Source organism: Podarcis melisellensis (assembly GCF_964234715.1).
Source record: "Podarcis melisellensis genome assembly, chromosome: 10".
Classification (NCBI taxonomy): domain Eukaryota; kingdom Metazoa; phylum Chordata; class Lepidosauria; order Squamata; family Lacertidae; genus Podarcis; species Podarcis melisellensis.
In genome coordinates, this window is record NC_138542.1 from 33,061,079 (window position 1) to 33,087,350 (window position 26,272).

Consider the following 26,272-nt stretch of genomic DNA (forward strand, 5'->3'; position numbering starts at 1 on the left):
TGCGTGATCTCCAACAAGCCTTGGAGAACAATTTGCCTGCTCCCTTGACTTTTGCACTGAGCAGCAGGGTTGTGCATGTAGTCCTGATGCTCTGATGTTCCTCTTCCAAGGTTTAGACTATGCCTATAGCTTGTGTTCTTGACCTGCCAACATCCAGCCCTTGAGCCTCGAAAAGACTGCAGCAATGAGAGAAAGAGTGGGCAAGCCTTTTTTTCCACTGAGAACTGAATGATCTTGGAGGTAATCTGCCAGCAGTGGACAGGACCAGAAATGGCAGAGGGTGGGACCAGATATTTCCGCCACTCTTTTCTCTAATCATAAGAGCAACAAGGGAAGCAATTTCAATCAGGATTGTGGGACAGGGTGGGAAGAAGAAGAAGAGGAGTTTGGATTTGATATCCCGCTTTATCACTACCCGAAGGAGTCTCAAAGCGGCTAACATTCTCCTTTCCCTTCCTCCCCCACAACAAACACTCTGTGAGGTGAGTGAGGCTGAGAGACTTCAAAGAAGTGTGACTAGCCCAAGGTCACCTAGCAGCTGCATGTGGAGGAGCAGAGATGCAAACCTGGTTCACCAGATTATGAGTCTACCACTCTTAGCCACTACACCACACTGGCTTCCTATCCCCCTTGTGCTGCTCAGCTGCCTGGGAAAGGTTGAGAGTGGTGAAAAGGAGGCTGGACTGGATAAAAAGTATTAATATTTATCTGGAGCCCCAGCTCATCTTTCAGCTGCTCAGCTGATCAGTGGGAGAATGTGTAATGGGCCATGTAAGATTAGGCAGAGATCCAGGAACAGCCTGGTGGGGGGAGATTGCACGTTTCCTAAAGCTTGTTGGAAATTGTGCATAATGACTGGGAAACATGCACCCCTCTGCATGGACACATTATGTGTATATCCCCCATGAATCCTGGTGAATGTGCATAATGATTGGTTGTTATGGCCACTAACCACTCAACTTACAATACCCCTAACACACACATTTATTTATTGACTGACTCTGATTGGACTATGTAATTTGTACATCCCAGTTCTCTTAACAGTTAGTTAGCTTGTGCTTAGGATGTTTTACACTAATTGTCCGACAAGATTACCCCATGACTGTAATCAGCCACCTTCCCTTTTTCCTTATTGTATTAATTGCTGTTCCTTTTTGCTGCCTAAATTTTTAACTATATCTCTGTTTTTTTATGTAAAAAGGAACCTTTATTCTATTTCCTTTATTTTTCACAGAGAAATGTGTTTCTCTAGAAATAAAGGTCCAAATTCTTGAAATACAGAAGACATTAGGATTTCTCATTAATACCTGCCACATTTTTAATTATGGCAATCCATATATGCTCCTAAGAGTATTGAGGTTATGGCTGGGCAAGTTAGAATGATAATAATAAAGATACAGCGACATAACTCATAGGAATCCACTTGTGTATTTGGAGAATGTGGCTTGAAGCTTACAGCTGGCAATGCACTGCTAGTTGAAATATTGTGACCGAGAAGAACTTGTTCACAAATCGAATGTAGAAAAAGGACTTACTGATTTAAGACAGTTATTTCATTTCTGTAATTGTTATTAAATAATCAATGTATTCTGTTTCTCAAACACCTTCCTTATTACAGGACTGCAGTGTGTGCATATCTGACTGTACCAGTAATGGAAAAACAATATTGCATCTGTTGCAAGAAAAGGGAGAGAGAGAAGTCTTCCTCTCTTTGGAGCTTGGTGGCCCTTTGGAAATGTACCTTTCCAAAGAGTTGCTGCAGCTTAGGTGTTTTGGGGAATCAGGTAGAATAGAGCTCACATGTGAACCAAATTTTGATTGGTTCAGAATGAGGCTAATTGTTAAACTGGTTTTGAGGAAACACCTTGGATTTTCCCCCTTGCTACTCTGATGCGTGTCAGGAGTGGGCTTGGCCTAAGTCTGGGTCTCTTGAGCTGGTATTTTGTAACCTGACATGTAAAAGTGATTTTAAAAACTTAATTATAAAAGGGTTTTTTTGCATTATAAACATGTGGGATTATCTCTCTATTTGAACCCATAACAATTTCATATGAGTTCAGCAGCACCAAACGTGAGTACACAAAGTGAAACTGTGGCCTCAAAATGCAAACCACACAGCCATTAAGCAGACTGTGATGGAACACAATAGTGCACATGAAATGTTATCTTCTGACTTAATCAGTTAGATATTGTGTTCCCTTAATTATCTGACTATTTATATCAATCCATTCACTAATTAACTCTTGTTGTTTGTCCATTTATATTGCTTAGGACTTGAACCTTCCACTTACCTGGTTGGGGGACACCAAATAGTTGTACATTGGTACCTTGGTTTGCAGCTGTTTTGGATTACAACCACGTCAAACCCGGAAGTGTGTGTCCCTTTTTTTGGATTACAACCAGTTTTTTTTTGGAGGCCCCACTGGCAAAAGCGCGCCTTGGGTTACAACCTGTTTTGGTTTACAACCGGACCTCTGGAACAGATTATGGTTATAAACCAAAGTATCACTGTATTTTTCTTTTAAATTACATCCTGGCATTAATCTCGAAGACTCAAGGCATGGCTGCAGATTGTTCACTGCCTCTTTCAAAGTTCAGTCTAATAGTCTGCAGCCTGGGTGTGCCTCCTGAGACACAGTGTTTTCCTAGATTATAAGGAAGTGTTAAGAAAGTGACTAATGAAGCTGTTAGAGGCCCTGCCAAACAGTGAAGAATGTGAAAGTAAGCGGGGGAATAGCTTCAGTCTTTCCCCATCAGTTTAGGAATGGAAAAGTCTGTTAAGGTGGGCATGATATGTTGTTCTTCAAAAGAAAGCAGCATACTGTATTGTGTTGGGAGCTGGAGTGATGTTTTTGGATAGGTGAAGTCCTTTGTATTAGCCACTTGCATAAAAAGTAATGCATGCAACCATAACATTTGAAAATTCTGCAAATAGGAATCTGACTGCTTTTTAAATCGTAGTTTATTGTATTCCATGCCATCATGAAATCACAGAATATTCTTGATTCTTCTTCCTTGATGAAGTTTTCTGCGGCATAGGTTTTTGAGATTCTGTCTAAATGAATCTATGTTTGACATTTGTCAGCCTTTTCCTCCCGGAAAGGAGCCAGGCTCATTTGCAAACTTGCAATGTATATGCAATGTTAGCTATGTCTTCACACTTCCATTTGTAGAAGATTTCCACCTTCCCCATTCATTCAGTGGCATAGCGTGGGTTGTCAGCACCCGGGGCAAGGCAAGTAATTTGCGCCTCCTAACCCGTGGATTTTAGCACTCCAGTCTCTTCTACTAGATTAGTGCGCCCCCCCTCAGATGTTGCGCCCGGTGCGGCCAGCCCCCCCTGACCCCCACGCTACGCCACTGCATTCATTGTAGGCAATGAAGAAACTTACAGCAAGGCTGTTCTGTGGATTGAACCTTAAAAACCTTTGCAGCATCAGCAGCCATTGGCTTGGTTCTCTTCCCCCTTTCACACTTTTTGGAAGGTTATAACAGTGTTGTCCATGTTCCTAGACTAGGACTGCATAACCATTGACTTGCCTCCCATCTCACAGGAAACTGCTTCTAATATATTATTTTTAAAGTACACATTGGTATTCAATGAATCTTTACTCAGAGCAGATACATTAGACACATACTAATTTCAGTAGGTCTGTTCTGAATAAAATTTAGTTGAATACCACTCGGGTTATTCTGTGTCCTGTACCCCTGTTACCCACAGAGGTATAATTACAGCAGAAAGATAAGTAGTAAATAAATAAATGGTCATGGTAAGTAAGGTAAAATGCTGAGTGGTCGAGAATGAAACCGAAACAAGCATCCATGCTTTGGGTGGACCTAAGAGCAACAATTGTCATGTGTAAAAGCTTTTAAAAATGTTCAAGAGTTAGTGTGGGCAAGCAAAAGCTACTGGCTGGGATGCACAATTGCATGAAAATTGGGTGACTCGTCCTATATGGATGTATTCTCCAAGGTTTTTAGCCCAACAGTGAAAGTGTCTTTTCTACATTTCTGCTTGTAATGCAGGGACTCATTTCTCCTGGGCCATGTTTGCATGTAATACAGCTGAAACAACAAAAGCATTATGTCCACAAGAATGCAGGAAGAAGAATGATCATAGCTAGTCAGAAGGAAGCGATCATAATGCCTTTCTAAAAATCTATTATACAACTGCACTTGGAATATATACAGTTCTTCCCCTCAAAAAATATACTGTAGAGTTGGAAAAGGTGCTGATAAGGATAACCAAAATGATCGGGGTGTTGGTGCAATTCCCCATAATAAGGAATGGGTACAAACTTTTAAGGCTTATTTGGTTTAGACAAAGGCAAATAAGAGGGACATTTGTTGGCACATGTCTATCTCAAGAGACAATGGAGTGTGCCTCTGGGGGTGAAGACAAACCATTGGAGAATCATAGTGCCTGCTGTTGCTGCAGAGACCAGTAACTCATAATTGCTGCCTCTCATGTTGTTTTCGCTGCATTAGCCACATCAAAGTGACCTCTCTGGGGCTAAGGAGTAAACCCTACACCAGGGGTCAGCAACCTTTTCCAGCCGTGGGTGGGTCCATCGGCCCTCAGACCATGTGGTGGGCCGGATTATATTTTGAAAAAAAAAATTGAACAAATTTCTATGCCCCACAAGTAACCCAGAGCTGCATTTTAAATAAAAGAACACATTCTACTCATGTAAAAACACGCTGATTCCCAGACGGTCCATGGGCAGGATTGAGAAGGCGATTGGGCCGCATCTAGCCCATGGGCCTTAGGTTGCTTACCCCTGCCCTACGCTAATCTTGTCATCTCTACAGCCCAGGACCTCCATGCACACTGCCGAGGCTTGAGACCCAGGGTGGTCACTTCAGTGCTGCTATTGCAGCTGTTTGACTTCACCCCCAGAGGTGCTCTCCATTGTCTCTCAAGAAGGCAGATGGATGCCAGCGGTATTGAAGGAATTGTGCTGAAGAAAACAAGTGCAATCATGTCCTAATTGTGGGCTTCCTGAAGGCACCTGATTGGTCTGTACGGAAAATGGGGGTGCAGGAGTAATTGGGCTTTTGGCCCAATATTATAATCTCATTGATTATAATAGAAAATACATTGCATGAAAATGAATTAAAATTGAATATAAATCTGTTAAGCATATCATGAAGAACTCCCCCTCCCCATATAAAGAAATATATCTCAGGTGTTGAAGGTTTTCCTATGGGAAGTGTAGTTTGAATGATAAAATGTGCTGCAGGTGATTTTCACAGTCATAAACATCTAAGTATTTCCTATATGGTAAGTTGCCTGATTAATAGCCCTCGAGTTAAACAGGAAGCATACAACATTTTTCAATTTTGGCTGAACCCATTCACAATTGCTTATGTGGGTATGTGCTCTGTTGATTACGGTCCATACCTTTTAAAGCCTTGCTCATAATACTTGTCAGTGTATGCATATACTGGAACTTGGATCGTGCAGCTTTCCCCCCTTTTGAGCCGTGGAAAGCTTCTGTTTTGCCCGTTTGGATGTGTGTGTAATCTGCCACTTCTTATCTGCATCTCTGTTGGCTGCTGGTTAGTCAGCTAATCACTTTGATCTCTAGCTGAGGCCTTGATCTTTTTCAGAAGGGAGTCCTGAGATATGAATAGTACTCTAATTGATTCAGTACTTCCATTTCCCCTTCTTATTTATAATCTTTAGAGCTTTAATTTGCCTTTGTAAAGTTTCTTTTTAAAATTCTCCTTACATTTTGACATGCAAGCCACTGGGCCGGGGGGCAAGAAATGGGCTGGAATCCTTTCTCTCGGGGTGAAGTGATTTTTCTCCCAGTCATCTGAGATTTCCTTAGCCAAGCAGAAACTTCTGGGGATGGGCACAAGGGGCACCTTTGCTCCCATCATAAAGTTCTCCATCTAATGGTGTAGTTTTAAAGAATTTTGATCACTTCCAATTGCAGGGTTTAAGGGAAACCCCCTCCCCTCATGAAATCTGTTTACTTTGTGGTGTTCCCTGCCGCACCTTTGATTGAATGGATTTTTTGGGGTAGTAGCTTATGTGAAAAGTGTGGGTTTCTTTTGTTCTTGTTGTTTCCCTATTTCATGGTTAATGGATTTTGCTTTCTCAGGCCAAATTGTGTGTCTTTTCCCTCAGACTTGCTTCTAGCCTCAAGAAACCAGCCCCCTCTAGTTCCATTAATATTCTTGCTGTTCTCACTGAGGTAACCCTGTTTTGTTTTCACAATCAGAGCGGAGAATTTCTCATGCACGTATTTCCCCCAAGGGCTGATTCGCTTATTATTGTGGGCCTGATCGTGCTGTAGTGCTGAGCCTTTTCAGTATTAACATTTGAAGGTGTATGTCGTGCCTTGTGGCAAGTATTCGGCATTTTGCAGTATTAGACCTTCTACCTAAGTAATCAGGACCTACTACTGGGGCAGTTTTATTGTGTGTGTGAGAGAGAGAGAATGGGAGAGATTAGGGTGGTGTGCATGTGTATAAAGGGAAACTTAAGCAGCATTTTGTTCTGCTTATTTCTGTCGTTTAAAATTATTAGTGACCTAAGTGTGTTGTGTTCTGTTTGGCTTTTTTTGGTCCAGTACAACTGTTGTAGTTTGGGGTAAAGATTGAGGCAGTTTAAAAAAATAAAAATAACATAAAAACAAAACTGTATATGTGACTGAGAATGTATGTTTAATATAATACAAACAAAATCTCACAAATTCTCAACAGAGCTCAGGCAGTATGTCTGTCACTTTTTGCCCTGGTGCCATGTGTTCATCATATATATAAATTACATGTGAACAATATACATGCATTGAAATATGTAACAAATTCAAAAATGTCATAGTCATTATTAAAATAAAGTAGGCTAAATGGCAATGGAAGTTCACAGACAACAGGAATAAATTTAGTGAATTAACTTAAAATTTTTGCCTATACTGACAGCTGCTCTCCAAAATATTTCAGATGGGGTCTTTCCGATCCCTACCTAGATATGCTGGGGTATGACTTGGGACCTTCTCAAGTGTACTTGCGGGAAAACATGGTCTCTGACACAGCAATTGACAGTGTCTAGACTCTGCCTGTCTTGGTAGAGCTGGGTGTCCTCCCTCTCTTGATAATCTGAAGAATGTCATGAGCTCTCAGGCGTGTGGTAAAGCCCCTGGACAGGAAGGAATCTCAACAAAAGTGCTAAAAGCCAGCTTCAATTCCTCCTTCACGACACACTTCCATGGCCTCCTCTTGTAGCGTTGGGAACAACGATCCATCCCACAAGACACGCATGACTCCAGCATTGTCACCTTCTACCAGAACAAAGGTAAGTTCTCAACAGATTACAGTTGCTTGCTGACAGGGTCTATCCTGAGTCACAGTGCGTCTTTAGAGCACAGTGGTCAAGAGTTGAAAAGATTTTCTCAGTGCTTCAGCTGCAGGAGAAATGCCAAGAGCAGAGACACTCCTTGTACATTGCCTTCATAGATCTGATGAAGACCTTTGAACTGGTCAGCCAAAAAGAACTCTTCATACTGTTCAACAAGATAGGATGCCTACCTAAACTTCACAAGATAATCATGTACTTCCACAAGAACATGTGTGGCACTGTCCAATATGATGGCTCATCCTCGGACGTGTTCCGTATAAAGAGCGGTGTGAAACAGGGCTGTGTTCTTGCCCCAACTCTCTTTGGCATATTCTTCTCCCTGTTATTCTCCTATGCTTTCAACTTTCATCGAAGGAGCGATGGGGCATGACATGCCAAGACAAAAGTTTGATGGGTCCTTATTGAAGAGAGGTTGTTTGCAGATGATGCGGACTTGACATCACACTCTGAGGAATCTTTACAGAGACTCATCTATCATTTTGCCCAAGCCTGCAGGGAGTTCAGCCTTACCATCAGCCTGTCGAAGTCCAAAATCCTGGGTCAGAATGTCACCAGCACTGCACACATCAGCATTGTAGACAATATGCTTGAGGTGGTAGACAATTTTGTCTACCTGGATTCCACCATAGCCAGCAGCCTCTCCATTGACACTGAGCTGGACAAGCGCCTGGAGACTGACAGTCAGGTTGTGTATCCACAGCAGTGACCACAGGAGGAATGAACACTGGGAGGAGAGCAGAGAGAATAAATGTCATGGTGCACTTCCAATAGCACAACCGGATGCCTTCATCTGCCCTAGCTACAACAAAACATGTCTCTTCTGCAGCAATCTCTACAGCCACAGCAGGTGCTGTAATTCTCTAACTGTTTGACATCACCTCCAAAGGTGCCCTCCTCCATTGTCTCATGAGACAGATGGATGCTAACAACCATATTCTTATATGCTCAGCCTATCAATTCCCAGGTTACTCTTGTAAACCAAGCATTGCATCTTAAATGAGGTTGTCAGATCGGTAAGAGTTTGTATGTTGGAGTGGTGAGCAATACAATACTGCTCTCTTTAAAAATGAAAAGCTAATTCAAGGCTAGTGTGCAGATGAGTCTCTAACTTGTAAATAAATGTGTGTGTGTGTGTGTGTGTGTGTGAGAGAGAGAGAGAGAGAGAGAGAGAGAGAGAGAAATGTTGGGTTGAAAGACTGGTTTATAAAACCATCAATACAGACAACTGAATGTGCCAACAGGAAGGATTAAGAAATGCTGCATTTTCAACATCACATCCATTATTTATCGGAAGAGAAATTGTAGGACAATTAAATGAATTATGCTTATCTCAAGGAAATTACACAGAAAATACACAGAAGGCCAGTTTGATGGCAGTCTCACAAACAATGCACTTAAGGCTAGCTTACTTAAAGTTTAAAGCATTTAACTAGCAAGAGAGTTTAGCAGTACCCATCTAGAACTTTTAACCATTCTGTGGCCTGCTATATTGTCATCAAAACAAGTTCACAGCAAGGTCATTGAAGAGAAGCATGAGGCTTGAACCTTTTAAATTCAGTCCAGATCCTCTCTGGTACAATCAGTGTAGCTTGATTGATTCTGGGGAGAGCATACAGCATTCCCCCCCTGCACACTTTTATCTAGAAGATTATGCTTTCCTTCATGCTGCTCTCAAGAGCTGGATATGGTGCCGCAGAACTAAAGACAAGGCATTCTCAAGGAATCTAAAAACTTCTAATTGGTTTAAATGTACATGGACTCCGAGGTTCTAGAGGGGTTTTGAGACCACAGGCTCCTTTCAGCATCATATACCCACAGGAAGGAGTTTCCTCTGTGTGTTTGATCCATAGTAATTGACTATGAATGACAGTTGTAGTAAGATTTAGGATCTGAAAAAATCCAAACACAAATAGTCAAAGAACCATGCTGGTATGTTCATCTTACGTATATACCTCAGAAGGCTTTGATCAAAATCACTGTCAATGAAATGTTTCATAGCTCCTTTTTCAGTAACCCGTTTCAAGGTTTTGTTGTGTGGTTCCCACACCACTACAGCAATGGGATGGCTGCTTCATGTGGGATTCTTATGGCTTATTGGAAATACCTTTTTTTTTTTTGATAGCCAATAATGATGCAGTGCTCTGTTCTGTCACCATCTGCTGCTGTTCATGAGAAGACAGCATATAGCTCTGTATGACACCATGGCAGTAGACCAGTTCTAATTTAAAACCAACCAGAGTGTGGGAAGCTGGAACAGGGAAAATAATCCAACAATATAATGCACATTTAAACTGGCAATTGTCAAAGGGCTGCATGTATCTTTCTGCATAAACATTTATTTGGTTCTTGACCACCTGCAAAATGGCAACTTCATACAGTGTAAATATAAACCATTTCATTGAATTTTCATCCCCCTAGACTAGAAAACTATCTTTCATTTCCATTCTTAAAAGCATAATGTAGCATACACTATAAAAATATACAAAATTCCACATAGACTATAGTAGCCTGCAGGGGAAAAAAAGACAGGAAATAACGAGTTGCATAAAATCATAAAAGCATTAGACTCAAACATATCACTAAAGGTTTCTCTCTGAAATAAACTGCCTTTCACCGTCTCTCCTTAAAGATAAAAAAAGAGAGCTGGATTTCATGGGCTTCTTGAGTAGACAATTTTAAAGAACTGGGGTAACTAGCAGGAGATTGTGGTGCTTGCCTCACATATCTTCTCCAATGGGAGAAAACTCTTATTTTGCTGATTTTAGGACACCGGGGGGTGAGGGCCATAAAGGTTCTTGACTTTATATTTATTTTGAAAATGTATAAAACGTTTCACAGCTTCAGGCCATTGAAGTGGTGTGCAAGATAAAAAAAATAGATAAAGTAACGAAGCATAGTAATCAATTAAATTTTACTCAGAGTATGCCCATTGAAACGAATGAACATGACTAAGCTAGATTCTTTTCAGTGGTTCTACTCTGCGCAAAAGCTGAATAAGTTCCTCCCTTCCTCAAGTTTTAAGAAACAATAAAACCAGAGGGGGTTTTTTCAGTTGAACTCTCCGGGGTTCCCCAGCACCTCTTAGGTGGGTGCCATTGCCATTTTAAAAGAATGAGGGAGGTGTTCATGGTGAGTTCTGGTTCCTCTTTTCTTTTTTTTAAAAAAATAGAAAAATAGCCTTGAATAAAACCACCTGTAAAACTATACACACTAAAACCATGTTTCCAAAGTACAATTTCAGTTCCACAAATGATTGGGTCACACCTCAGGGAAAGCCTTCTGAAACAACAGTGCTTTCAGTAGGTGCCTAAACGTTAGATGCATATCATAATTTCAGCTAGTAATTTGATTCCAGCAGTCTTCTGGGGCATGTGGTTCTCTGCAATGCCTTGTTTGAGGAGCACTGTTGCCAGGCAAGGATATATGGGCAAGACACTTGGCAGAGGATAAGTATGTCTTGCTTGGATGACTGCAATGCGCTCTATATGGGGCTACCTTTAAAGGTGCCCCAGAAACTACAACTAATCCAGAATGCAACAGCTAGATTGGTGACTGGGAGTGGCCGCCGAGACCACATAACACTGGTCCTGAAAGACATACATTGAATCCCAGTATGTTTCTGGGCACAATTCAAAGTGTTGGTGCTGACCTTTAAAGCCCTAAACGGCCTCTGTCCAGTATACCTGAAGGAGCATCTCCACTCTCATTGTTCAACGTGGACACTGAGGTCCAGCGCTGAGGGCCTTCTGATGGTTCCCTCACTGCAAGAAGTGAAGTTACAGGGAACCAGGCAGAGGGCCTTCTCGGTAGTGGCACCCACCCTGTGGAATGCCCTCCCATCAGATGTCAAAGAAATAAACAACTATCTGACTTTTAGAAGACATCTGAAGGCAGCCCTGTTTAGGGAAGCTTTTAATATTTGATGAATTATTGTATTTTAATATTTTGCTGGAAGCTGCCCATGTTGAACTTACTTTAACAGCCAAAATGAAAAAAAAAGCCACAAAACACTGTACCTTTAAAACGGTTTGAAACTGAGTGATATGTTATCAGTGTTGTACATATTCAGAATCACAGCCTCTTTTTAAACAGACTGGCATCTCCTCCCTACCCTGCCCACATTGTGATCCCTGCTGCCTAGTGATACAATTTGTGAAACCATTGTATGCATCCCATGATTATACATTCATTTGTTCTTTTCAAAAAATGAAGTCTGAAGTAAGTTAGAGAAGCACATTACTGAACTTTAAATGGTAATGTGTCCTTTTGTGATGAATGATTTTCTTTGCTTTCCTCATATATAGTAGTTAAACTAAATGTTGATGGAAATTGCAAAAACGGAAGATTATGACAAAAATATATACATGTAATTCACAATAATTCCAATTTAAAAACTAATTAAAACTTGTTAATGAGGTACTTTATTATCTGTACGCGTACTGCAAAATCGCCTCGTTAGTGCAGCATTGACAAAATTCATTTGAGAGCAGCCATATTGCTTTATCATATCTATATAGTCTTCATTTCAAAGGTTTTACCAGTTTGCTCACCCATTTTTCTTTGATGTTGCAATACAAGGGGCATATCCAGGAATAATGCATTTCCCCTTGATAAGGCTTTGTTTTGTTATCTTTCAGATGGCTGATTTCATCTTTGAAAATCTTAATCTTTCAATACCATCCCTCTGGGTATGACCACTTTGCAAGGTTCTCTTGAATATATAGTTTAAAAATGGGAACATATGAGAATTCCTGAAATTGATGTCCATTTGTATGGTTGTTTCTTTTAACTTTGTTTTTATCTGACTTCAGAAGGATTCGACCAAAGTAACCATGGCCATTTTTCTGAAAACATTGCAAGTGTCTCTTAGCAAACAGCTGATTTATCACTGACATTTTGTATCCCTATAATATACTAAATACATTTTTGTTACAAAGCACCATAGAATTGTAGATTTAGAAGGCACCTCAAGGATCATCTAACTCCCTGCAATGTAATTCAGGAATTACAGCCAAAGGGTCCCTGACAGACGGTCATCAAATCTCTGCTTAAATATCTGCAGTGAAAGAGAGTCTACTGCCTTCCAAACTAGTTCATTCCACTGTCAAAACAGTTTTTACAGCCAGAAAGTTCTTCCTCATGTTTAGTCAGAATCTCTTTTCTTGTAATTTGAATCCACTGATTTGGGTCCTATACTCTGGAACACCAGATAACTAGCTTGCTCCATCTTCAAATATTTGAAGATGGCTATTGTATCAGCAGCCAGTCTCTTCTCCAGACTAAACATACCCAACTTCATCATTATAACCTTGGCCACCCTCCTCTGCACATTTTTCAGCTTTTCAATATTTTTCTTAAACTGTGGTGCCCAGAACTGGAGACATAGTTTCTCCACACGTCGTATGACCAGGATAGAATAGAGTGGCACTCTTACTTCAATTGATGTGAATGCCATACTTCTGTTTATGCAGCCTAGAATTTCTTTGCTGCCACATCACACTGTTGACTCTTGATAAGCTTGTGGTCTGCTAAGACCCCTAGATTCTTTTCACATATATGCACTACTGGCAATCCAGGTGTCCCCCTTCTTAGACTTGCTTATGCAAGTCCCAAACTAGGGAGCCTGGTAACCAAAAGGTAACATTTTGATGGTATTGATATGGTCACACTTGCCATGCCTTCTCTTTTGACCCAGACACTTCTCGTGCACAAATTCCCAAGCAATGAATGGTGTTTGTACAAGTCTACATATTTTCCTTTTCATTTCAGTTGTCCTTACTCAGTAGAAAGTTTTGGTGAATGGTGCTCAACATGAGTTACTTTTTGATAATGTGTGAGTAATAGCTGACATCCACAAGGCACCTTTGTTAGTGGGGCTGTCTGGATTATTCTGACTCCAGCAATTTAGCTCACTCATCTTGTTCTGATGTCTGCTTGCTTCAGTGACAGCTTGCATGCATTATTCTGTATTATGGCAAGTTTGTTTATACTGTTTAAAGCTGAACATATACTGTGTGAAGATTGTTTTCCTTGACTTAGATCCAACTGTGCAAAAAACATTCAAAACTATCATGGGTCTAATCTTGCAGAAATGAAACTAATATAGTATTAAGCCCTTAGTTTAAATATCAAACAGCCTTCAGGGATATAATAAATAATTGCATATTTTTGTCAGTCAAATCTGTTTCACCACAAAATAGAGTAAACATTGTTTTTCTTGAATTCTGAAATATCTGCTGACAAGTTCATGGTATTGATCTTCTCTATTTCTTTTTGAGTTATCCTGTGGTTTATTATTGAGCATTGCCTTTGTCTGGGTTTTCTGGCTACCTATCTTGCAATGTTTAATTCAACTAAATTGCAGGGTGTTTGTCGTTTATCCACTCCTGTTCACGCTCCCCCTATTTATTCACAGTTACTTTGCTCTACATTTACACAAGCAGTTTTTTGAGGATAACTGAGCTGCCCTGTAGGTGTTTGTTTTCCATCCTTTTCACATATGAAGATTTAATGTGATAAAATCATCACATTATGACTTTTACCTCGCATGTTTCATATGGTGAATATTTCTTGTCAATATTCTCCCTGTAGTGACACCTAGTATTTGCCATATTTAGCAACGTGTTAGTTCTCAGGCTTTTACTCATACATGATAAATACTAGCTGTCATCTTGTAAGACCACATTCACAAGAAATATTCTCTTCATGAACAGAACATTTAAAATTCTCTTGTGATGACTTTGCTACATAAAAAGCAATGCATGAATCAGCCGTTGGATTTCTCTCTCTCTTAAAAACAGCCTGTGAGCATTGACAAGTTGCAAAAACTTTTTAAAAAGACTACAATAGTATATTTCTTTCAGATTTGTGGGATTTGTGGAATGGGCAAGTAAGAGGGGAAAATATTATTGAACAGATAGGTCACTGGGAAACCACAGCACTGAAATGGTGAAATGGACAAAGTAGGTACAAGGATACAGATAGATTGACCAGAACAGAACAGTGGCAATTGTCTAGGGACAAGTTTCTCCATGCAGTGGAGTGTGATCTTCATGGATTCCTTTGCCTCCTGAAAAGTTGCATCAATGGTTGGGAGGGACTCCATAGCAGCATGAGCGCTCTCTCTCTCTCTCTCTCTCTCTCTCTCTCTCTCTCTCTCTCTCTGTAGGGGAAATGCTAAGCTGATAAGGAACATCTTCAGATTTCCTTAAGCAGGTAGTCTCTGATGGATCTCTGTTCCTTGTCTGAACATAAGGAGCCGTCCCATTTGCAGAGTAGCTAATCTGGACCTACTGCTCAGGGATTATAGTGATTTTCAGTCAAGCATGTTGGTGTCACAAATGAAATATGTGTTAAACTCATGCACTGAACTGTATTCACTACAACACTTACATAAAAGTGTCTTTACCCGCAAAGACACACTCTTCTTCCATTGTCTCTCGAGATAGACTGATGCCAACAACATGGGGGCTTAATGTTTTCTAAGGAAAATGGATAAGATCATGGAATTCATGTATATACTGCATTGCTTCAAGTGTTGAAAAGTAGAAAAAGGGCTCGCCAGAGAGTAAACCTCAATTGTATTACATGAATCATTAGCTTAATTGTGTTTTCTATTTCACATTTCCTCAGAAAAAGGCAATAATTAGGTCCTCTACTAAGATTCTGCAGTACAAATGTAAAGATGAACCATGACCTGTGTTTTTGTTTTTGTTGAGAAGTACAATTTCATAACTCCCAAGAAAAGCTTTGGGGAAATTATTCTGTTTCCCCACTTCCCATTGTGTCATTTCCACTTACCAAAAGCAATGTGGATTATGATCCTGTCATGACACTTGTCTGCATGTGAATGGATGCAAGTCAGATATTAGTCATGGTGTGGAACAGGGGGAAACAATGTGCTGCCCACCAGATGGTGTTGGATTGCAGTTTACATAATTCCTGACCATTAAGCCGTGCTGACTAGGGCTGATGGGAGTGGGCATCCAGCATCTGGGAGGCTTCCACATTGGGCATCTTTATAGCAGTCTAAACTTAATCTTTGAGTACCAAAAGCATAATATGTGAGAGAGCCATCAAGATCCCAAGCATCTGTGTTACTTCTGTAGCTGTGATGCTGATTGTGGTGTTTTAATATTTTGGCACCGAGGCCAGCTGAATTGATTGGAACTATAGATTGCAGTCTCTTGGAAGTTGGTCTTCCCTGTACTATAGCAAACACTCAAGTGGTACAACTTCATAATTTTGAATTTGATTTGTGGTGCGCTCCTTTAAAGACTGTTCCCTATTGGTGTAGATTTTTAGGTAGCAGAGTGTGCAACAGACCAGAATGGTCTATTGTTGCATTTGGCAGTCAACCACATTAATAGTTTGCATATTGGCCTTGTTTACACAATAACCATGGTTTAAAGGTAAGCATGTAGCATGCTGGGAGAAAAATCACCATTGCCACTATAAGAGCTAATCCATGGTTTGGCTCAGTGTTTAATCTGATCATGGGTTTTGACTCCCTCAAACAAACCATGAGTACTAAACGAAGAACAAACCTTGGTTATGGCTCATGGTTGTTTGGAGAGAGAGAGAGAGAGAGAGAGAGAGAGAAACTGAGAAACCATGAACCTGGGTTCAGACACAACTCTAAGCCAAACCATAGCTTAGATCCCAGTAGCACAGCATAAGTGGGGAAGGCACAAAGTGGACATAGCTTTGACCCTGAGTACCAGCATTCCACATGTTCTTCTTTAAACCATGGTAATGCTTAACTGAGGCTTCAAGTGACATGGGAACTGAGCCACTGATTGTCATATAGCCCTGCTTTGGGGTGAATAGCAGCAGTGTTTGAGGTGCATTAGCTTATAGGCTGACAAATTCTATATGCTCTGTGAGGCACTTTGAAAAACTTTGGCTGACAGGAACAGCCTACAGAAGCAATGAAGGCTGCAACCCACACCCTCTAGATGAAGAAATGGCTGTTTCATTTTGGTGATTCATACAGGAAGACAGCTGAAATGTTTTATGCTGAACGCAGCTTCAGCATCTACATTGTGTAAGAAGTATGAACAGCTTTAATATACTTACTGCATTTTGAAAATAGAAATACTGGCCTGGAGCAGTCATGGATGGGCTTCAGGAATACTAATTGTTTGTGTACACGAATAAGCTTATAAATGGTTATTTCTGAGGGCTTATTTTGCTCATCAGTGCCAGTATAAGAAAGGGTGGGTGAATTATTATATTACCTACACAGCCTGCTAATGTGTTCAGGGTTTGATGGAAAGTGCCTTTAACTTGCCATGAACTCCTTTCCTACTGAGCCACCTCTACATTTAAAGTAGGCAAAGAGCCGTTACACTAATCCACTGTGCCATCATATCTCTGGAAAACACATGTAGGCAATTGCGTTGAATATTCATATTTGATGCAAGATGTATTAAAATCTGTGTATTTGGCACCATATACAGCTACAGTTTTGGATTGGTGGCACTTTCAGCTTTGTTATTTTTAATTGTGCAAGTTTGTTATTTCAGTAAAGCCATCTATGCTGCTCATATTGGGATTTGGAGGGAGGGGAGGGCAGAGGGAGACAGAGAGACCTAACAGATTTGGACCTTTTCACTTTGTAATCCATGTAAAATGGCAGAAAACATAATGACCAGTCATTTCATTTGTTTTGTTTTCCAATCAGATCCGATTGTATGCAAGACCTGATGCCATCAGAAGAGGATCTGGGGATTATGCTCTAAACATTACTCGGAGACTAGTTGAGTTTTATGAAGACTACTTCAAAGTGCCCTATTCCCTGCCAAAATTAGGTAAGCTTGTTGAGAGGAATTGAAAGATCAGAGTACGGAAGGCTAAAAATAATGGTTTAGATCCTAATATAAGTTAACTTAAGGAAATAAATTTTCCCCATTCCCCACCATAGCCACACCTCTGGCGGGTCAAGAGTCAGGTCTGAACAATGTGGGATGGGATATGCAAAGTTAATTGCCTAAAATTGGGTGGATCGTGGCCTGATTTTGTAGGGTTCTCCCCTTTACACTCTCCCATATTTCTTAGGAGGGTCCCTGATCCTCCAGAGAGTTTTTCTGGGGGCAGAGTTGGATGTAGGAGGGAAGACAGGAAACTTTGCTTTTGTGAACTTCCTTGAGTTTACTTATCTTACTATCCAAGCCAGTGAGTACTACATTCATTTTCTAAAAAGATGAATGAGCTGGGTGGTCTACCTGTAGTCTTGTCTTAAACAACAATCAAATGGTATGGACCAATCAGGAACATTACACTTAGTTGTTCAAAGAAAGAAAGCATTTATAAATGTTTGTTCACATGTTCAGAACAATGGGTCTCCCTTCCATTTGAGCTATGTTTCGTTGGCGCCTCTTCTATATAACTTTCCACTCCTTAATCATGATAAATACTTTCCTGTAACTCTGCTTATTGAAGTGAATGACTCTAACCTTACTTTGCATATACCTAAAAGTATATGCGCTCTTCCTTTGTTCTGTTAGTACTCTACTCTCGTACGCTGGAATATTTCAAACTGGGTTATTATATGTACCCTCTTTAGAAACACATGGGACCAAGATCCAGAAAACACATTACTCAGCAGCTCTCTTTTTGATCGCAAGTGTTTTCTGATTTCCAACCACAGGTGTTCCTCCCTGGAATTCAGGTGCTTCTTCATTAAAGCACTAGCCTGCTGAGTAGCATCATTCTTAGTCTTGCAACTAATGGTGTGGCAGGAGATACATCAATTTATACTGTTCCAAGTGGGCACTTTATGCATTTTTAATAAGTCTGAAATTGTATTTCTTTCCCCCCTCTCTTAATTGTTTTGTTGCACGTAGTACTGTGTTAAAGTCAAAGTAGCTAACATGAGATTGGACTAACTCCAGCTTATTGCTTTGCCTTTTCATGCCTGTCTGCAATTTGTCTTGCATAAGTGTTTGTCATGAAAATATGATGCAAGTCGTTGACCTATGGGGTGGCGGAGTCTTTGCAAAATAAGCTTTTGATCTCGAGAAGGTAAAAGGAAAACACAGTATCTTTCTTAATGGGCAGAAAGGAAAGAATTGTTCACTTAAGTAGTCTGAACATGGTAGTAGATAAAGAGTGGGTAATCTTGAAAATGTAATTTTCTATATATCTTTCAGTAAAGTGTGGTCTCTCATTTCAATGTATTTTCTAGACATGATGGATAGTACACAAGCTAACTTACAGACCACATTATATTTAATAGATGGTGCTGTTGGTAGCTGGTGGAAGTGTTATTTTCTCCCATTCTGGTTGCAGTTTTATTCTTTCTAATGGATCAGCTTGGCAGTTAGCTCTGGCCCTTATTTTCTTTATGTTGAGGTGGCATCTGTAGCTGAAAACACCTTTTACTGTTTCTTATATGAGTCTGGTGCACCAGCTCCTACTTCTCTCTAGTCACAGTTCTTTGTGCCCAGATAACATCTAGGTTAGAGTACTGCTGCCTTTGCCAATCTGGTATTGTCCAGATGTTTGGACTGCAACTTCAATCAAACCCTATCAAGACAGCTGTGCCGGATGTGGCCGATGAGAGTGGTAATCCAAAACACCTAGAGGGCACCATACCTTGGAAACTACATCTGGTTCAGGAAACCTGGAGCTAGATGATTAACTAAGGCTGGTCAATCAGAAGACACATCCTTAGTTTAAAAATAAAAATCATTGGATTCCTTTTTGTTTCTAGGTACAATTCAAAGTTCTGGATTTAACTTTTGAACCCCTATATGACCCTTAGAGCTGGGTATCTGAAGACCTTCTCCAGGATTGTGTAGAGCAGGCATGACCAAACTTGGCCCTCCAGATGTTTTGGGACTACAGTTCCCATCATCCCTGACCACTGGTCCTGTTAGCTAGGGATGATGGGAGTTGTAGTCCCAGAACATCTGGAGGACCAAGTTTGGCCATGCCTGGTGTAGAGGGATGGGAATTCAATAAATCTGAAGATAGCAATAATGATTGTTTGTGGGAGTAGCTTGACAGACGGACATCTTTCAGTGATAGTTATGCGCAGTCAATACTTCTTGCTGTAATACTCCTGTTTTGCTGAATAAATAACATGAGAAGTAGCAATGGGGTTTGTACCCACACTTTCGAAGTTTATTTCCACATTTATTTCAGTAAAGTACTTTACTTTTGTATTGCTGGCACAGTAATTACAGTGAAGATAAAACTACTGCTGTTTCTGTCTGGTTTGTGCCTGGGCGAAGAAAAACAGAGGCCTTCCCATTTTTCCACATAGAAAATGCTGCCTTTGAAATGGATATTTAACCACTCCTGATTCTAAACCATCCACACTGTTTCTTTGGAAGACTCTCTGTTAAGCATTCCTGGCAATAAGTTCCTCTGGCAATAAGTTGAAAATAAGCCACTGTTTATTAAGAAATAAGTGGAGAAAGAAGTACTGCTAATTAAACCCAAATATATCAGTAGTTATATAACAGAGATGGGGAACCTGTGTTCCTGCAGATGCTGTTCGACTCCCAGCTCCCATTAGCCTCAGCCAGCATGGTCCAGTGGTCAGGAATTATAGTTGTCATCCAGCAGTATCTGGAGGTGAACAGGTTCCCTACCTCTGGTAAAGCAGTACACTAATAGTAATGTACAGATTTTGTACTCATGTGGAGAAAACCCCCACTACTGCTATTACTACTACTTCTTCTTCTTCTTCTTCTTCTTCTTCTTCTTCTTCTTCTTCTTCTTCTTCTTCTTCTTCTTCTTCTTCTTCTTCCAATTTCCAATACTATACTTCCAGAACCCCTTGAAAGTTGGTATGTCCTAGTGACCAGAGTACTTTAGTCCTGTTAACTTGCTATGAATAACTACCATCAGTATTTATTTGTGTTTGGTATATTTGTTCTGGTTATTTCAGGTTGTTGCAGAGCATCTTGGGATATTTCTACCTGTCACTGTGCACTTACTTTAAATTCTTTCACCTTGTAAACACTGCACTTGTCAACAGATCCTTTGCGTGTTCTTGGTCTTTTTTGTAGTCCTTGGAGGAATGCAGCTGTAACTTAAAAGTTTGCATATTTTGTTTGTTTGCTTCCATAAACTGGACATGTTTAAAGTAGTTGCACATGAGATTTATGTGGCAGTTCACACACCTGCTCTCAGTCATTGTAAGTGTGTAAATTGTGTTCTCCACTTGTCCAATGTATCTGTTAACCAAAACCGTATATGAGAATCACTAAAATTAATAGTAGACAAATATAACTCTGGAATTCTCCAGTGTGAGGTGTGCCTTGCATTTTTTTTTTTTAAAAAACACCATTGTTGTTCTCGATGCAGGGTTAAGATAAACAGTCTAAAATGGCAACTAGTTATTTCTGTAAATATTTATGCGGAAGAAATTGCCATGATCTTTAGCGAGATAGTGTTTGTTTGTAATGATAAGCCAGACTTTCTGGCTTATCGTGATTTATTGTGAAAGAGCAGCATGCTGCTGGATGCTGCTAGGTCACTCCTGCTTCAGTCTTCCCCTAGTGCGAATGGGATAAACAATCAGCACACCAACATTTAACCACGGCTTATGGTTGTCTCTTGATTGTGGCCTGTTAAGAAGCAGCAACAAACCGTGTTCTGAAGTACAGACATGTAGAGAAGCCAGACTTCCTGATCTGTTTACTCTGCTTGTGCCTGGGGCTGTGTGAATGCAACCACTGTGTTCAAACATACTGTGTGTGCCTGTTTTAGTGGTGCATAAATAATGTTTCAAAATAAATAAATAATGTTCTGTTAATTGAATCGTGCATACTGAAATTATCCATGGATGAAATATATCCATGTGATATGTATTGAAATTCATGAAATCTCGACCCAGAAATGATTTAGGTCAGGTGAAAAAAATAAAGCAGATAGATAGTACATCCATTTCACTTAAGAGAAATAGGTAATTGGGGAATATTAAGCTCTTTTTGAGATTCATGCATACATTTTCTCAAGATTACTGTATAATGTTAGAAGGAACTAATAACAGCCTTATTTGGTTTCTTAAACTATGACTTAGTAGATGGGGGCGGGAAGAGGTAATTTTCTAGAACTTACGTGAAAATGAATGAAAACATGCAGGAAATATGTGTCTCAAATTATTATACTGAAGTTAAGCGCAGACTACAGATTTTCTAATGTAGTGACATAAGAGACTGAAGCTATGAATCAGGCACTCCGTTGTTTATGCGTTGTTTTTGTCATTAACTCACTTTTAATAGCCTCTTCTAAAATAAATGTATGTATGTATGTATGTATGTATGTATTTCTTCCCCCATTGTACACACCACTGCACATGCTCCCTCAGAAGACTTCCTTGGTCCCTGCCAGGTCCTGTCCTCTTCTCCCCAAACAGAACTTAGGCTTGCAGGAAGCCTTTTGTACATGCGTGCACATGTTTGCATGGCTGTGCATGTGCAACTGTGGAGCGTGCAAATGTGCCCATGGATCCAAAAAGTTGGCAAACTCTGTCCTACTATTTTCAGACTTCTTCCCCCCCCCCAAGCTTTGCAAATCTTTGTTGAGCACAGTATGTGAAAGTAAGAATTATGAGCCAGTGACAAGAATAACATAAAACCTCTTAGAATAAACCCTGGAGTAGTTATTAAGTTATAACGTCGAACCAGACGCATTTTGTGCAGTGTCAAAAAATTGGTGGCAGTGTGAAATAAGTTTTTGTGCAGTTGGGCATATAAGATTTAATAAGGAGCTATGTAGTTTCTTAAAAAAGTAGATAGATGAGAAAAGATGAAAAGATAAAAAGAAATAGAAAATGAAGATGAATACTGGTTCATTTGAAATCTTCATAAGCTTATATAAATAGTATATTATGGCTCTAACTACTTGACTAGTCAAGCCATTTATGGACTTTGGCATTTATTGAACTCTGTTTTAACAGTGTATGTAAGTATGCAGCTGTTACATACCAGCAGAAAGCAAACACAAAACTGAATATTACACAGTTGTGCCATGGTACCTCCTTTTGCATTGTGCTGAGTATGTTTCAATTTATTTGTTTCATGCTGATCAGACTGTCAACACCTGGGATTGAGTGTTTTGAGTTGTTATGCTTGCAAGCCTCTGAAGAAAATCCCTTAAAGCACAACTGCTGTCTTGCCGTGGCCATATTTTTGGTCCTCTGCTCACATATTTTAATCTACAGAAGCACTGGTGCCCTGGGATCCCATTCGATGAGTGGTGGCATATTGTGATAGATGCAGATGTTCAGTTTCTGAATCAACTGAGAGTTTGTTTCCGTTGATGGACTTCAAGGTGACGTTTGTGTAGGTGAGATGCTCAGCAACAGCACTGTGAAGCTTAGCTGCCAGAAGAAGGATCGTGAGCACTGTGACATTTCTGTGTGGATCAGATAATGCAAGAAAGTGAAACAAATGTGTCATCATCTGTGAACATCACTTCTACTCCTAGAGTAGGGAATCTCCCCTACTCTAATGAAAGTTCAGTCAGATCAAGTTCTGCAAATAACACCTTGTGAACTTCCTCCTGGTTTACTGAAGGTTTCAAAAGGCTTGCCTTTGAGCAGCAGATCAGAATCAACTTCAAAACGTTTATTCAAGAACTCAACAAGAGAGTCAACCACTTCATTATAGACAGCACCAATGTCTCTCCTATCAGATGCACATATGGTTGTATTCCTTGTTTGTGTGCTTTCTCATCAGCTGAATTCCTTTCAGCATCACATTTCCATATGCCTGTGTAATAGCTTAATCCTTGAAAGCATTGACGCACCCACCAATCAAATGCTGTGCTTTCAATGCCAAGCGTTTTGATTCTGTTGATGTAGTCAGCTAGGATTCACCCTGAGTATCATAAAGAAGCTATATTTTTCCATGGAGCCAAGAGAAGGCATGCAGGGAGCTTCTATGCAACAATGAGCTATGCAACAATGAGCTTACAAACTTTAGAAATTACAAATATCTTCTCTCGTATCCCCCCTTTTCTCATCAGTTCTTTTAGATAGTGTATACAAAACATTGTTACAATCCACTTAAGATCTTATTGTCAAAGATGAGGTAAGATAAGTTATGAGAGGCTAGAGAGTTTTCCAGTTTTGACAGATTTCTAGGTCTCTAGAAGGAATTTGGGGTGTGTTTCTCCTGGGAACCTGCCATTATGTACAAGTAAATTTGAATTCAGAAGAAGAAGAAGAAGAAGAGTTTGGATTTGATATCCCGCCTTTCACTCCCCTTCAGGAGTCTCAAAGCGGCTAACAATCTCCTTTCCCTTCCTCCCCCACAACAAGCACTCTGTGAGGTGAGTGGGGCTGAGAGACTTCACAGAAGTGTGACTGGCCCAAGGTCACCCAGCAGCTGCATGTGGAGGAGCGGAGACTCGAACCCGGTTCTCCAGATTACGAGACTACTGCTCTTAACCACTACACCACACTGGCTCTCAATTCACAAGGGGTGCAGAGGGGAACTGCTGAAGATCCTGAGGAACATGCATGATAAGAGGTTCATAGAGAACTTGGGACACAAGCCCATGACACTGACCAATAGATGGACTGCTCTGCACAAATTAAGGTGGTGCATTTTGTAGTGCGACCAGCCACTATTTACACAAAGTATTTTCTTTTAAGTTTTCAAAAGGTGGGGAGGAGGCAGGAGCTCTAGGGCCCAATAGCTCAGGAGTTGATCCTCATGGATGACAACACCTTTGCTGAGGAGCTGCAAAAATTGTGTGGGGATGCTGTGTGAACAAAGTTAGAAATGTTTGAAATTTTGAAATGTATGAATTTTTCAAGTCTTTATAGCTCCTGTTCTTATTTAGTAGTCTTGTCCTAGTTTCAGCCACCAGTGATGTCACCATGCTTGTACATTCATCCTACTAGACAGAGTAGATTGTGGGTTAATTTGGCTGCTTATTTGATTTTCCCTTCCTGGAAATGCTGTCGACATTTCAGGGCTCAATTTGGGTTATGGACTCAGGACAAAGATCTCACAAATTCTTAAGACAGCTACTGGATAAGGTTACACTTAAAGTAATACAGTATTGAACTGCAGGGTGCTTTTATGGGATATCTAGAGTATTCTGCTGAGCTAGGTTCTCACAATTTGCATAGAGATGCATTGACATTTTATTTAATTATCTTGGGTTAGATTATATTTGTCTAGCTAGATTCAGTATCCATTTAGGAGGATTGAATAAATTCAAACACAATATGGATGAAGTACTTTGGGAAAGTGTAAGCTGAGGTTTATTTTCTGCTATTTGACACATGACTGAAAACATACATTGTTGTTTTGCATGGAGTGTCTATAATTTCTTGGGAATGCTTTATTTGTTTCTAGATTGGGCAAATGCCTAAATTCAAATATGACTAATTTTATCATCTTAAAGTATCTGACCTTAAAATTCTATTACCCTGCTATGTTATGAGTTCTCTTGCTTCATTTAGGAGAGTAACCTTTCTTGTAAAGTTGCCAATAATTGTTTTTTTTGTCAATTTACCACCACCATTCTTCTGTAGTGACTTCTGATAGTCAGATATTGAGGGGAAATAATAATCCTGGCTGTAAAGCCCAGTTCATGGAAAGGCAAAAGTTTAGTGCTAAGCATAGTAATAGTGACAAAATTTGATTGAGTTTGCACATTTATTTTTATTTTTGTTCATTAAATTTGTATACCACCCTCCACCCAAAGATGTCAGAGTGGTTCAAACTATAAAAATACAAAATAAAAACACAAAATACATAATAAAAACAAGAACAAGAACAAAACAAAACAATACCCACTCCAATACATTTAAAAGGACATAGAATGTTAATTAGCCCAAGGCCTGGTTGAAGAGGAACGTTTTTGACTGGTGCCTAAAGATGTATAATGATGGCACCAGGTGAGCATCCCACAAATGGGGAACCACTGCAGAAAAGGCCTGCTCTCGTGTTGCTATCCTCTGGACCTCTCATGGTGGAGGCACACCTAGAAGGGTCTCTCTAGGGAGAGGCCTTCCTTGAGATATTGCAGCCCTGAACTGTTTTAAGGCTTTATAGGTAAAAAGCAGCAGTTCGAATTGGGTCCAGAAACTAATTGGCAGCCAGTGCAGTTGGGCACTCTGCACCACTGAGACTACCTGAGCCTCAAGTGACAGCAAAGGACCCCCAAACTACATACCCGCTCCTTCAGAGGCAGTGTGATCTCATCAACAGCAGGCAACCTCTCATCCATCCAATCTTAGGAACCACCCACTAACAGTGCCCCTGTCTTATCTGGATTGAGCTTCAGTTTGTTGGCTCTCCTCAAGTCCATTATTTCGGCAAGACAATAATGGTCCAGCACATCCACCGCCTCACCTGCAGATGTGAAGGAGAAGTATAGCTGTGTGTCATCAGCATTATGCTGACATCGTACTCCAGAACTCCAAATGACCCCACTCAGTGGTTTCATGTAGATGTTAAACAGCACAGGGAATAAAATCAAACCCAACTCTGATGAACCCCACATGGAAGGTTCAACGGGGCTGTAGAACACTCTCCAAGCATCCCCTGGAAACGTCCACCCAGGTCACCAATGTATTTCTTTTTTAGTTTATCAAAACACATCTATATCCTAGCACATTTTAAAGTGTATTTCCAAGTACTTGATAAGCTGTTGGCTATCTATTTTTAGGATTTTTTTTTCATATTATAAGTAAATATATCACATCCCACTAGTATACTGTAACTGCCTACGGATACGTGCTTTCATGAAGATTTACTAAACAAATACGTGCCCTGATTTACAGTGGATACATTTACATATATTATCAAACTTCTGTCAGTAGGGTTGGTTTCTAGATGTTATAGTTTTGCCTAGGGAGGGACCTTGTGTGAGTTACATAAAGTTTACCTTTATTAAGGAAAAATTCAAATGATTTACACTCAT

At 40.2% G+C, this 26,272-nt stretch overlaps 1 protein-coding gene across 1 annotated transcript in view; it reads left to right on the forward strand.

Moving 5' to 3' along the window:
• TRHDE (thyrotropin releasing hormone degrading enzyme) overlaps positions 1 to 26,272 on the forward strand; it is a 194,930-nt gene that overhangs the window by 36,375 nt on the left and 132,283 nt on the right. Inside the window, exon 3 of the mRNA XM_081928012.1 lies at positions 17,055 to 17,181. Within this exon, the coding sequence (XP_081784138.1) occupies positions 17,055 to 17,181 (127 nt within the window). The remainder of the gene's footprint in view (positions 1 to 17,054; positions 17,182 to 26,272) is intronic.